Raw genomic sequence first — 15,163 nt, forward strand, 5'->3', positions numbered from 1 at the left:
AAAAAAAAAAAAAAAAAGAAGAGATAATGCAACACATTTTGAATTTTTAGTTAATTCTTTTAATTTGAGAATCTAATATGAATCAATTTTCAAGTATTTAGGTATTAAAAAAGAATTTTACTTAACTTTGACTTCAATTCGAAAAAGTTTACCTGAGGTCGTTGTAGGAATCCATAAACTTTAAATTTTGGATCCGCCTCTGACCTACTCACATGTCATGCCATATACTGAGGAAAGCCTGCCATTAAAATTAGCTTAAGAGTAACTTTTTTTCAGACTTTATTTGAACAGAATGACTCAAGGATAAGCACAATGCTAACTGCCAACAACAGATAGGAGGTCCAAGCGATATTCTTCTACAAACACAGATATAGACATCTTCATCCATATATCCAATGAAAATTAAAAGCACATAAGATTATGTTTCAATCCTTACTTAAGTACCTCATCTTGACTTCACAGGTTATTTTTGGACAACTAAAAGCACAAGAAAACTACACATTCTGAAAGACAAATTGTGTTTTCAACAATTGTAGCTTTTTTTTTTTTTTTGGAACTGGTTAAATTGTATTCCTCAGCATTAAGGGTATGCTGGCCACCTCCAAAAAGTGACTAACCAGAAGAAAGGAAAAAGACTTACTGAAAACCTAGTAGACCTACAATCTGATCTGTTTCCTCTATACAAATTTGTTTACACCAAAAAAGTAAAGATACAATACAATTCCATTTAACTTTTTGAATAGAATTGGATCTATCTTCAAAACATCTCCCATTTCTTTCTCTCCACATAGTCCACCATATGCAAGCTGGTATTATCCTCCACCACCTTTTCTGACTTTTGCTCCCTCCCCTTCTAATACAGCAACTGAACAGATCTGCGGTGTGCTTTGTTATGATCCATCTAGCATTAGATTGTCTAAGATTTCCCAAAGATGGGCAGTGAACTCACAATGAAGAAACAGATGTTTGTTAGTTTCCCCTGTTTTGTTGCAGAGAAAACATCTGGGCACTAACTGCATCCCTTTCTTTTGTAAAACTTCTTGAGTGAGACAGGCTCTCTTTACCACTAACCATGTGAAACATTTCACCTTGGGGGGTACCATGGTTTTCCGGATGGAATTCCATTGTTATTGTGGCCTTCAACTACACCTTGCATCTCTATCTTGTATGCACTGTTAACTGTGAAACAACCATCCTTGCTATGCTTCCATATAATCCTGTCAGGTTCTGTTGTGATACCGCTGGAGCCTCCTAGCTTTTCAAGTAATGATGCCACCCTCTCCACTTCCCAATTATTGTGCAATCTTCTAAAAGAAAGATCCCACCCCTGGGGTGTCCAACATTCACACACTCTTGCATCAGGATCATTACAAATAATGAACAGATCTGGGAATGATTCCAATAGAGGAGTTTGGTCAATCCATCCATCTTTCCAGAATTTAATCTTGTCCCCATTACCCACCTTAAATTTCAGACTTGCTTCCATCAATGGCCATAGATCCCTGATAGTTCTCCATACTCCAATCCCGAAGGGTTCAGTGACTGTTTGTGTACACCAAGGGCTAAGTTCACCAAATTTAGTCATGATCACTTCCTTCCATAGGGCATTTTCCTCCCCATTATATCTCCATATAGCCAATTGTAGCTTAAATTGCATGATATAAGAGATGTCAATTAAGAAAATAAATATTGTGATCGATAAACTGCAAGATGGAATATGAGAAAATCAAAGATAGAATTCAGAGATAATACTTCTTGGCTGAACAACGCATTTAAGGCAGCAAGGAAATGAATTAACGACTTAATAGCTACAGTTTAATTGCACAAGTAAAATTTGTTTCAGAGGGATAATATACCAAATTTGAAAAATTTAGCATGAAATTTACCTCGGAGAGAGAAGAATAGCCACTGAACAAGAGTGTCTGTAGATTTCATTTTAAGGATGATTTTGTTCGTGAATAATCCACCTTATTGCAACTACCTCACCCAGAAGGCGAAGATTTCAATAGCAGTAATCTGTACATAGGAGCTCCACGGTCTATAACATGTTGCTCCCAATCTGATCGAATACCAAAGGGATTTTCCTTCAACCACCCATCTTGAGTCCTGGTGTTATCTTCCAAATCATGCACTACTGTGAGCTTGCCCTTTCCATATTTCATAAATTCTTCTTTCATTCTCACGGCAACTTGTTTTACATCAGATTGGAGAAATACCTGTGCTTAGAGAACAGCTCTGAATTAGAACTCTTAGCTCATGAAACAATTTTGTTCTGTCTCACACAAAACATATTAGCGCAAGCCACATCTTGGGCATCTGATGAAGAATATGAATGTTTTCACCTTAGAACAAACCACTGAAGGACGAAACAAGAAAAAAAGGTGAACTCGGGAAGTCTTTATTGGTTGATTGCCCCACCCTTCAAGATTTTCTTTATTCAAGTATAATGAATCTAGAAATGTATGAATTTAGGCACATTCTCTTGATATTCTAACAAGTTCTCACCTTCATGAGCTAACTTCTGAGGTTGAGTTAGACCTATGGTCCAATTACTTAACATGGTACCTAAGCCGAACTCATCATTGTCTTCAGACATCTAGTCCTGAGCGTGCAGGCGGCGAGAGTGTTAAGAGTGTCCCACATTGATTGAGGGTATGTTTGTTATGGAGGAAAACATTTTCCAGAAAATGCTTTCCAATTTTCCCATGTTTGGTTGGTCAAAAACTTTGGAAACATTTTCCCTAGGAAAACAAGTTTCTTCAAAATGAGGAAAGTAGGGAAAACGAGTTTCACAATTGTCATTCCACATTGATTGTCTCTTCCCCACCCTCCAACACATCTCACCCTACCCCCATCCCCACACTCTTCCTGCCTACCCCCACCTCCCATAGTGTTTGCGTTACAAATGTTTTTGAGATAATATTTTCTACTTACATACCAAACACACGAAATAAGTAACAAACCACTTATTTTCCAGGAAAATATATTCCGTGGAACACATTTTCCTTTGTTACTACTTGAATTATGTCAACTGTTTGTTGCTCATTTAATCAAACAGTTAATCACAATTCAATAAGAGACTCAATTGCATATCAGAGACGCATAGGACCACAGAGCTGCATTAATTATACCTTCCCATCAGAAGCCAGCAAGTCCGCTATTGCTTCAACTAATGATCTCTGCACCATCCTCCATCGGTGTTCTGTTCTATTGAAATCTGGATTTGGACACTGCACTTCCAAGGAAGGTTGCTTTAGTGCTCAACAAATTTAATTTTCTCGTTTCCAATTTTGACGTATCACCAAAGGAGACAAGAATAGTAAAATAACCCAGTTGTCATAATCGCATGGACTCCGAGCTGCTATCCTAGTTTATATGACAAAGCCTGAGTGGCACGAGGGAAAAGGACTTACCCAGTGCACGGAGTCCTCCCGACTAGTGACGGGTTTGGGGGGATCAAAAACCAATTTGAATTTATTAAATCAAGTCATCCAAGAATTATTATTATCGTTGAAACATGACATCAAAATTCATTCTATCAAATTTTGAATTCGTAAAACCATTTGAACGTCAAATGGAATATGATAAGGCTTTAATATGTCAAGTATTTTGGGATATCCATTCCACCCACTAGCAAATTTTTTTACTTTTGATGTTCCAAATGATTAATAAATATTTTTAATCTTTTTTTGCACATGATTATTAAAACAAAGGAGTAGTAAAAATATCATTTTAGTGGTTTACTAGATTTGTCGTCTCTTGTTCTTATTTGTCTAACATGCAGAACCCTTATGGTGTTTACATGGCCAGCCTTGACCATGGCATTTTAATATGTATCTTAGACTCTATTCAAAAGAAGCAACAAACGCCACCTACCTGAATTGACACAAGAACCAGATCACCAGGGTAACTGGAAACAATGGAGCGAAATGTTGATGTGGCATTTGTTGCTATGAAGTATCTAAAACAAAACATGAAAGAAGAAAACGAAAAATCAGAACAACAAAATAGAGGACTATCTTCTGCTATAATGAAAGTACTATGGTTAGTGCACACACTTTTAAGGCAGATACTTTGACATTTTTCAACAGCATATTTTAGGAGATTAGCGGACCTGAATTCATATTTCGTTATTATTTATTACATATTCTCCCTTTCTGTTTTCCACTAATATACCTGTTTGCCCTCTTACTTAGTCTGCCGCATTAGTTAATCACTGATATTTGTAGGTGGCATATGGGGATGGGAAAGGTACTGCTTATTCCTATCAGCTGAACTTTTTGAGTCCAGTATTGGCCTGAAGCTTTTATTGAATGAGGAAGCTACAAGGAAGTTTATCCCGGTTGATTATGCTTGACAGGATTATAGATAAGACTACAAATACTCATGGAATTAATCATTGGGTTCATGCATGCACCTTATACATTTACAAGAAGATCACAGTGGCTTTTCTTTTCCTCGTTTGTTCATTCGACCTAAAACTATAATGTGCGAAAATTTCTGGTAGACTTAAATCTTAAATCATAGTCTAGAAAGTGCTGCTCGATGATAATAGGGTAGAAGATGTTAAAGCTCAATGTTCAACAATGAGAAAGAGCGCAAAGTATAAAAGCAATGAAAGAGTACAAGATATAACAGGTTGCTAGGTTTTCCTAATCCTATGATGCTGTGAAACCAACACCGTTGTATGATCCCCAAAAAATGTAACTTTAAATATAAGTAATTTTTTTCACTTTGAAAGAAAGCAGTCACTGCATGCATTTGTATGAGAATATGTAGAAAACTTTATTTTGTGCCTCACACAACTGATACTAGTTTTGTGAGGCTTCTTTTTGTCTCAGAGGTTGGTGGACCCAAATCTTACATTTTTGGGTCCTCTAACTCGTAAGATAAAAAGAAGTCTGAGACATCTATTGTTAGTTGTGCGAGGCACAAAATAAATTTTTTCGAATATGTAACACAGTTATATAAAGAATGTAGGAATAATGATAACATTACCATAAAATGAAGTGTGAATTCATTCTAAAGCAATTAGAATTTAAAAGAAATAAGGCATACTGGTTGCTAACTTAGAGTTTAAATACAACAGCTAGCTGAAAATAATGAAGAACGGCACTTCATTTAGAAACATAACAATTTCAAAAAATGTTTATGCAGCACCTTATGATAAGTAGCATGCATTTTAAACCTGAAATCAGCAAATATATCCCTCCAAATCACACCTGTCTCTTGTTTATATCCTTATAAGTCATGATAAGATGTTCTACTGTAATAACTCAAAGTTATTTGTGGTCTTTATAGTTCACATACTTATTGCCAATTAATTGAGGTGGTATGAAGCTAGGAGAAGCGCTTAACTGTTTTAAGTTGTCAATGAGGCTATATATATTTGGAACACATTGACAACTTAAAACAGTCCGTCATGTACTTAAAACAGTTGCCTTATACTGGGAACAATTTGTAACACAAATTTCAGCCCCTAGAGAAAATTCTAACATGTGTATATCTTATAGAGAAATTACATTGGGAGGCTAACACATACCTATTTGACATGCCAGATTGAGAAACGTGATCAAGACAACGGCTCACCAACTGGCAACATGGCAAAGCAGAAATTATTAAGCTTAGAACAGAAAGCAGAAGAAACTCTCTGCATAAGACTAAACCTTTTCATTTAACTCCATCCCAAGAAGGTTCCAATCCCTCCTCATCTTTGCCATTCTAAACAGAAATAAGCCATTGCCTGTAATTTTATGATTTCTACTATGAGAACCAAGAACTCATTGTGTTAAATGCTGTACAACAATGCGGATTTTGATATGTTAGCACTAAAGCTAAGGAAATGGAAAAATAAAACTAAAAGTTTATCTTATTAACATAAGATGGCACGAAATGAAATGAAAGTTCTACGAAATGGTTGTAAGACCAGCAATGTTATACCAGAAAAAATTGGGCTTCTAAGGCCCAATATATTTGCAAGATGAGTGTTGTAGAAATGCAAATTTAAGATGAGCACGGTCATACAAGATCTGAAATGATTACATCTGACAGAAAGTGCAAGTATAGAGGATTAATAGGAAAAAAGATCGTTTGAGATAGTTCGGTCCTGTCATACGTAGATCTCCAAATTCACCAACTCGTAGTTGTGAAACTACGATGACTGAAGGTGTTAAAAAGGAACAAATTAGATCTAAAAATCATACAGAAAAAGGTTGTCTCAAAAGACCTACAATTTCTTGAAATCACAAGATTACAAAAAATAAAATAAAGAAAAAAGATACATACAGGCAAAATAACCAACTAGTTAGGATTAACGCTTAGCCATATTATTAAGCTTACATTATTTGCAATGTTTTTTAAAGAGTCTTTTTTAGAATGTTTAAAGATTTGTATGTCAATGGAAAATATCAAACTTCTACGAATAGAGCACCCTAAATTATTGAGTAGTGGAAAGAAACAGGTACAAATGGAGTGAAATGAGCATTGAGGATTTATATAGCCAACCCCCAAAATAGCTTGAGATTGAAGTATAGTTGTTCTTATTGTCCAAAGTCTAGCACAAACATTGCTGGGGATAACTAAGTATAAAGCTGATTTGCAGATATATAAAACAGAGAAACTAGGGGCTCTAAACTTCCTTCAAGAGTAAGAACTCTTTAACGGTATTATTAAAGGGATACAACCAGTTTATGGGGGAACAAGTGGATTCATTGCTCACAAAATATGAGCTATAGTAGTATTTGAAAGACTAAATTAGAGCCCCTCCACACAAACTCCCTCAGGAAAATTTTCACGTGTCGTTGTAAATATGGAGTTGTTACTTGCATAATCAAATGACTACACACATTCGAACCCAACTAATATGGTAGATTTATAGAAAAATTGAATCAAGGAAAAGAGAGATTTACCACTTCCTACGTCAACAACAAGAGGTTGGGTCGTATTAGCATATATAGCATTCCAATTCAACTCAAATGGGTATGCCTGCACAAACGCCAAGCACTCAATTATTTCTCAAGCTAATACACATCTATTGGAAAGCATACCCATGTGGACGATTAATAGCACTTCAATTGAGTAATAAAGTATTTAGAAGCCAGGAAATGTTTAAAAAAAAAAAAAAAACATGCAAGGAAAGGAGTCGAGGTGGGCAACAAGTAGGCCTACTTCCTTCATGTGGAATTAAAGCTCTGACGCCTTGCATTAATACTCTACTCTAGTAAATATTTCTACACATGTATGGTACTGCAGCCCCAGTTCCACTTCTCAAAAGAATAGTCGGAATTTTTCAGTACATAACATGTGGCGAGTAATGAGAGGGGCTTTTGATGAGCTTGCTTATTCTTGTTTCATTTCCTATTGAATGAAATCTTTGTCCTTATCCGTGTATCTACCTCCTTTTCTCTATCAATGCCATTCCGTGGGGGGCGGAGCTAGAATTGTTCGGCTTAAACTAGCAGCTTTGTTCCGAAATTTGCCTTAAAAAAATTCATTGAACATGTATAAATTATTAATTTAGAACTCATTAACTTAAAAGGATTAGAATCCCAGACCAATAAACTTCAAATCCTGGCTCCGCCTCTGATTTATCCAAGACAAGCAGGATGGTTGTTAACAGATGTGTTTCAGGTTTTTAAAGTTTCTTTAACACAGCATGTTGATTTAGAAAAGGCATACTCTATCTAGTGCCAAGAGCCCATGAAGCTTTCTCCCTTTCAGAAACTCCCAGACAATGGAAGCGTTTTCAATCGTATCAGCTGTTACATAGCTTGATTTCCCAACAAATGTCTCACATGCCTGTTTGCCAACCACAATAAGATCACAGTTTTTTTGACTAAGATTATGAAGCATTGCAGCCAATTTGGATGCTCCAGCAGATTCTTGATTTGATGAGCTGAACTTTACAGCTCCAATCCACAAAATTTTCTGAAAAACAACGAAAGCATACTTCTCTGAGCATATTTTTATTTCCACACAATGGATTGTACAAACATAAAATCATCATCTCAGTGAGCAAGAGAAATTTTGCAATAAATGCACCAAGTTATATCATAGCCCGTGGAGAAGTACTAAGCAGGCAAATTTCAAATAAAAGGATTTAGTCTTTCCTATGTTACTGGCACAAGTATTTGTAGGAAAAGAAGATTAATACCTTCTACCGATATCTAAGCTACAAATTATCTTTTAACTCCAGCATTTGGAGCAAGAATATGAAAGGACAAAAATCCTAGAATAGCAATAGGACATCTAAACTGTTCTGTTAACATGGTAACTCCAGCACCACCCACAAAGATCTTTGTAGGAAAAGAAGGCTTGATAAGGCGAAAAAAGGGAAAGAATAGCGCAATAAATAAACCCTAAAGAAAAGAAAAATATAGCATGTTATACTTGCGGCACAAAAGTACTACTGCCGAAGCGGTTACTTAATTAGTTTTGACATCATTTTCATAGATGCAAATCAAAGGTCAAACCTACAATTGCAATCATGCACAAGAGATATCCTATGAACTCCCATGGAACTAGTCAACGAACACCAAATGGTGACCTCAAAATTGAGCAAGTAATTTCACTTCTAGGCATTCAGCAGAAGGAACTTCAGAGATTACCTTGCATCTTGAAAGCATGGGAAGCATTTCCTCCAATGTGGTGGGTCCAACATCAACAGGTTTCCATCCTAAGGAAGCACATTTGAAAGCCATAAATATCTCAAAAACTATCATCCAATGCTAAATACTAGAAAGACATGTTCTCAAACTTTCAGAAACGAAAGTAGGAGCTTACAGGAATGAAGTTTCCTAAATAAAGACCAATTCTGTCAGAGAGGGATCATAATTTATCATTCACCAATGGTAATCAATGCAATATTTTAATTGCAATGATGAGCGATAGCTATGTTGGGTAGAAAACCACCGCCTAACAGAACTGAGAAGTGTTTTTTTTCCGATAAGCTTATTTTCAGGTGATTCATTAAAAAAAAACTGAAATTCGCTACGAACTTCGTCATTAATTCGTCGCTAAATTGCTCGTAGCTACATAATTTGTTGATAATCCATTGCTAAATAGGATTAGTGAAGGATTTTTCTATTAGCTACAAAATTTGTCCGTCCTAATTCCAGTTCTTTTTTAGTATTGATTGCTAGTCTCATTTCCGAGAAGAAGATAAAAAGAGAGCACGGAAAATGGCATGGTTCAAAATGCTTCAGAATGTTCAGTTGCTAGATCCAAAATCAGAGACTTTCACATTTGGTGGCTAACCCTGGCTATATGATGGAGCAAATAGAACTTAAGACGGTCTAATAGCCAACAAATGAAGTTCGTTTATATATTTTCACTTTTTAAAATTGTTTAGCAATCTCTTGTCCATTTGGTCCTTAATCTAGCATATGAAACAGTGCAGACCTTGGGGCTAGGTTGAAGATAAGAGATTCAACTTTACCATCCATGATATGATTAGCAGGAAAAATCTTCATCTCTAGTGGATAATGATCATGTAGGCACCAAAAGTCTTTTGGTAATATGATTTGTACTCCTCTCACCTTTGCAGCCTCAACTAGCATATTGGCTGCCTCTAATGATTCTTGTTCCACCAATTTCATAGGAACAGGTAATCCAAAAGCATGCATTATTTGAAATGCAGCATCTCCAACAAACACTAAACCGTCACATTTAGATGCCAAAAATTGCAAGGCTGATGCTTTCCCAGCGAGATTAGCTCCACCAATCTGCATTGCATCTCAAATTTTCACTTGCAATATGTGACAAAAAGACCTTTTCTCATTTGAAGCAAGAACCTGAAAAATATTAATTCTTAAGAAAAAGAATCTTGGATGCATACTATTGCGTAATAGGGCCTCTTGTTCATCTCGATTATCTTCTTCAGTTGAGACATTCCATCATCAAAGTGAAATCCCGCAATGGAGGCATAGCAGAAGCTGGTAATACCAACATTTGATGCAAGAATCTTATGTGATTGGAAAAATGCATCATTAACAAAGATATCCACCCCAGATGATAGGCGTCGTGCAAACTCTGAACAATTGGCTTGCTCCTGCTTAAACCGAGAAAGGTTCTCAAGCAGAAGGATGTCTAATTTATGTCTGTCTTCCATCTGAGACTGCTCAAATCCAGAACCAAGCTCCACTGGTATGACTTTTAGTTCAAGTTCCGAAGACAGAAATTCTGAAAAACACATTATCCAGATCAATTGAACTCGATTTAAAACATGTTTTGTGAACATAAAATGAACAGTTCATTGCGAATAAGTGTATCAGCACAGGTCCCTTCATTATTGCCTAGAATACTGGGAGAGAAAATGACAAAAAGGTCCCTTATGTTTGAGAATAGGTCCAAAATAGTCCTTTAAGTATTCACTGAACAATTTTGGTCCTTTTTTAAGCTTGTCAAAAGTTAACACTTCTAGTGTCTGTCAAACATTTACCGAAATCTGTTAGATTAGACGGGAACTATAATAGAATAAATAAATTAGCATGAACTCACATTTAGAGGTACAATTTTTGTTATTTTTTATTTATTTCTAGAGTCTGGTGCAGCTTTTTGACAATCTTAAAGGACCAAAACTGTTCAGTGCATACTTAAGGGACTATTTTGAACCAACCCTCAAGCATAAGGGATCATTTTTGTCATTTTCTCTACTCTGGGAAGCTAAATCTAAGTTCTCAGATGGGGAGAAGCAGCATGAACAATAAGTGAAAAGTAAGAACTTTGCAAACCTGCAACACGTTCCAATTTGAGAAGCTGTGAATCAGCTCTCCGACTCCAACTACTTGTTAGAATTAATTTTGCCCCAGCTTTGTGTAGATACTTGATGGTTGAAATTACACGAGCTGCTGGAGACTGTTGTTTCTTCTTCTCCCTTAGCAAGATGGTCAAATCCAATCTGACCAAGACAACTTTTCCAATTAGCTCCTCCAGTGGAAAGTTTCTAAGGGTTCGCACGTGAGGTAAAATAACTGGATCTCTCCCATCACCAGCTTCAGCCTAAAAGTGGATTCTTGTCTCGGTAAGAAGAAAAGACAGCAGACTGAATGGCACAGGAAAAAACAATAAATATTGTCACGTTATCTTTTATGTGTTTCTTATCCTCTATACATTCCTAGTCAGTTTTTCAAACAACCTGGTACAATTTAAGCTATCAGATCAAATCCTACTCAATTTCAAGTCTAACTGACTTTCAGAAAGAGCATCATATACAGATTTACTTCCTAAGTTTCAATTGCTCAAAATCAATTTTGAAGTTTCAAAGATTCATCTTCCTTAGATATGCTAGATGCGTCACGTTCTGAAGCTGGTAAAACTGGTAAGGAAAGATTAAGCTTTTTCAGCTAATGATCATATAAGCAATCAAAGCAAACATGCATGTAACACTTCACCGACCCATTAAACAACACACAATAAGGTATTCTCTTTCGTCAGAGGTGTCTTTTTCAATTTTTTGGCAGGTCAAAATCGCTAATAAGCTTCCCTTTAAAAAGCCTTTATCAGGTTCCAATGACAAACTAGAAAGACTGGTTTTTCAGTCCAATGTTCAGTAACATGTTTTCCTCTCTAGGATGCAGAAGTATTTGACCAGAAATGACAGGCCAGTTAAAAACACGTTGAATTCCAGTCCAGCAAACAAATAGTTTTATACACATACGACAACTAAAATAATATGCAAGACAAACTAACTGCTTAATCTCCATGCTCATTCAAAAGTTTATCGTGTAAAGTGGTTGAGAGGAGCACTTTGATACATCAATACTTTCCTAGTTTTTTTTGCTGAATTAACTTCAATCATTGTAGAAAATTACAGCATATGACATACAAAAATGGCTTTTTTAATCACTGAGAAATTCATTATTTTTTAGCTTCGAAGCTGGTGCGTAATAGGCCCACCTCTCTACCCTTCTCCACTTCAGTACCCGACTTGGTTCGACAGCTAGGTATCAAACTCGTGACGTGCAGTGCAGTACCTTGGCCGTTGAACCACAACCTTGCGACTGCTGATCGAAGTGACTTAATAATACTACCGGATAAACAACCATAACTATCCCAGTACTTATAGTAAAACCAAATTATCCAGACTTTAACTCTTTTTAACATACATAAAATAATAGATGTAAGCATCTAAAATGCAACCTAAAGTCAGGGGACAGATTCACTTACTGACAATTTCTCCTTAACAAAATGGAAGACCTTCAAATGAGGATTTGAATGATAATTTAAGCAAACAAAAGTTGTTATATATGTTATTCCACAATGATTGATTAGGAGATACTAAGGCACTTACTAATGATGAAAACGCAACTGCACAATTTACAATAGGCTTGGTTCTAATTTCAGATTCTTTAACAATAGCAAATACGTATTGCATCACTAAATACGAAGATCTGCCTATACCTCATTCATGAAAGTCAATACTTTCATTGGTTTACATCAAGAGGAGAAATGTCATCTCACTCAATTGAATATGATGCATAGAAGTATAGAAATAAAATAACCAAAGCTGAAGCACAAAAATAGGGAAGAGAGATAAAACTAAGAGGCTAATTCAGATTTATGGTTAGCGAGAAAATAAGTGCATTATATGTATGTTCATTGTATAAGGTACATTCTTTGACTCTTGGGGCTTCAGAAACAACAGTTAGCAGCAGATTCCATGTTAGCATAAAACATCATTTAGTAGGTAATGGACCAATTGGGGTATGTATCTATTAACTTAGATACGAATTGAAGTCGAGCACTGAAATTCTATGTTGCTCGGACCCTCCAAAAATACTGATACAACAGTGGTGCACTGCATCCTCCAAAAATGCATAGCAATTGGAGGATCACACACACACCATGAGATATTTTTGAAGAGTCTGAGCAACATAGCTGAAATTACCTCATCTTGAAATGAACTTAAATCAGCATGATCATCCACCTCCAAATTTAAAGCTGGAAAAAAAAAACACAAATTGACAACAACATTTATAACAGGATAACAAGATTTTGGACTTTCTTTTTTTTGTTCTAATCACTTGGGACAGCAAGTTTAGTACTAACCTTTCAGTAAAAATTGAATCTTTTTACATTTTTGTACTGCAGAAGACTTCCCATAAGACAAAACTGGTCTAATTTGTGGCAAATCTTGAAACTTTGAAAAACCAATGTGACAATCTGATTTTCTTGGTAAAGAGTATCCTAAGAAGAAATTTAGAACCTGACTCATCCTTTCTTGTTTACTGTGAATCAATTTGGAACTACAGGCTGCAAAAAAAAAAAAAAAAAAATGATAGAAAGAATAAATAAATAAACAAACAAGCAAATTAATGGTACCAACACAACTAAAAATTGATGCAAAAATGTGTAAACTTTACTAAGTTTCTTTGGTTACCTGAAATAGCTGAAAAGAGTGACAGTTGAATGAAGATAAACTGTCTAGAGGAAATTTTTTTTTTTAAAAAAAAGAAACCCAAAAATTAAAAGAAAAATGGGTCGATTGCACTGACGTCCCTCTCTAGTTTAAGACAGTACACATACATCCTTCAAGAATTATGAACTACACTCTCCTCCCTCAAAATAACCTTTGATATATAAAGATTCACACCTTTGTCTAGAATTTTACATCTATATGAGATAACAGTATTAAATGTGATCTTGTATGTTAATATTAATTTTAAAATATATTTTATTCCTAATTTAATTCAAAGTTCATTGATCTAATTATGTGTTTAAAATTTAGTGTAATTTTATTCAGATTTCATTTGACAAATCATATGTAGTGAAAGAGAAATAAAGAAGAGCTTGAAAAAGACGATAAACAATTAAATTCATGTGTATGATGTTGTTTATTATTTGATGACCAAACTAATATATTAATCTTTTTCCTCTAGCCTAAAGAGAAAGACAATCGAGATTTGCGTATCATTTCTTGTCTTTTTTAACATACTAATTAAAATGATTCAGCAAGCCTAGTTTGAAACTTTGGTGAAATAAAGCTAGTAAACAATATTAAGCTCATTTAGAATTTTAGATTGTACGAACTCTAAAAATGCGGACAAATCTTATTGTCATAAAGCATAAATCACAAAAGGATAAATCTATAGATAATTCATTTTAGCATTTCTGAATGTAATGAATTAAAAAGATTATATCGCGTAAATTAAATTATAACATCCGATTAATATCTTTAATTAACACCTAAGTTAATATCTCTCAAGAATTGCACTTCAAGTGAAAAAATCCCCCAAGGCATATGCAGAGGGACTGAATTTCTTTTTCTTACTTCTAAATCACAAATTCAACATGACTTATTAGATTAAAAAATGAGAAAGAAAAATGGCTGGCATAAATAAATAAATAGTGAAAATACAGGGTTTACTACTGCAATAAAATATCCTTACACTAAATATTACATTGGGTAAGTATTGGATCCACGCTACTAAATCTTCGAAGTACAACTATCAAAGCCAAAAACAACATCCATTAAGCTTACTTCACTTGATCTTAGCCGTCCAAATTTCTTCATCTTCACCCGCCACCGTCCGATCTAATTCTCCGACCAAGATGGGTGCCGATTTCCTCATTGGCTTCATCTATGTTCTAATTTTATCTCATCCTACTTATTCCACAATTAATGAGGTAATCCCTTAGTTTATTTTCCTTGTTTTTTCCTACATCAATTTAAAGACTCATTTTCTGTTAGAAAATATTTTCCAATTTTTTGAAAAATTAAGTTTTTTGAAAATAAGGAAAATGACTTTTATCAGTGGTGTATGCAGGATTTTTTGTAAGTAGTGTCGAAATTTAAAGAAGTGAACAAATGAATAAATCACTATGATGATATTATATTTCAGGAAAAAAATTCAAGTACACTACTACAACTCTTCTCAATGAATTATCATTTTTTTAAAATGTACGATAGACGATAATGGATTCACTAATTAGAAAAATTAATAAATATTTTTTTCCCTATATTAGACACCAAACAGCGGTTAAAAAGGCCAGTTTTTTTTTTTTTTTTGAAATTTCAACTAGAAAGAAGAAGAATGAAAAAAAAATTAAGACAACTTAAAACCGAAAGAGTAACACGTAGTATGTATGATCTCCTAAAAAATGCAACTTATAGAAAAAAAAACACTTAAAGGAGTCAACAGTTCAAAAACTTTGTTGGCATCGG

General features: G+C 34.9%; 1 protein-coding gene across 6 annotated transcripts; it reads right to left on the bottom strand.

Annotated features, from left to right (window-relative positions):
• Positions 1–780: 780 nt before the first annotated feature.
• On the bottom strand, positions 781–14,497 carry LOC132057328 (phosphoglycerate kinase, cytosolic-like). 6 transcript variants are annotated; one of them, XR_009415129.1, is made up of 14 exons: positions 13,048–13,355; positions 12,887–12,939; positions 10,731–10,998; positions 9,836–10,179; positions 9,437–9,722; positions 8,607–8,674; positions 7,678–7,926; positions 6,909–6,984; positions 5,667–5,743; positions 5,543–5,592; positions 3,877–3,961; positions 3,132–3,230; positions 1,887–2,216; positions 781–1,645 (listed from the first exon to the last, which is right to left on the bottom strand). XR_009415129.1 is itself a non-coding variant. In XM_059449889.1 (14 exons), exons 2-14 carry the CDS (start codon positions 13,211–13,213, stop codon positions 1,983–1,985), a joined length of 2,055 nt encoding a protein of 684 aa, XP_059305872.1. In that variant the 5' UTR covers positions 13,214–13,251; positions 14,480–14,497; the 3' UTR covers positions 781–1,982. The 6 variants fall into 6 exon arrangements, 4 of the variants coding, with proteins under 4 accessions (XP_059305872.1, XP_059305870.1, XP_059305871.1 ...); XR_009415130.1 differs by having other exon boundaries at positions 781–1,703; XM_059449889.1 differs by adding an exon at positions 14,480–14,497 and having other exon boundaries at positions 781–2,216; positions 13,048–13,251.
• Between the last annotated feature and the right edge of the window lie 666 nt (positions 14,498–15,163).

The sequence above is a fragment of the Lycium ferocissimum genome, chromosome 5, assembly GCF_029784015.1.
Source record: "Lycium ferocissimum isolate CSIRO_LF1 chromosome 5, AGI_CSIRO_Lferr_CH_V1, whole genome shotgun sequence".
Classification (NCBI taxonomy): Eukaryota; Viridiplantae; Streptophyta; class Magnoliopsida; order Solanales; family Solanaceae; genus Lycium; species Lycium ferocissimum.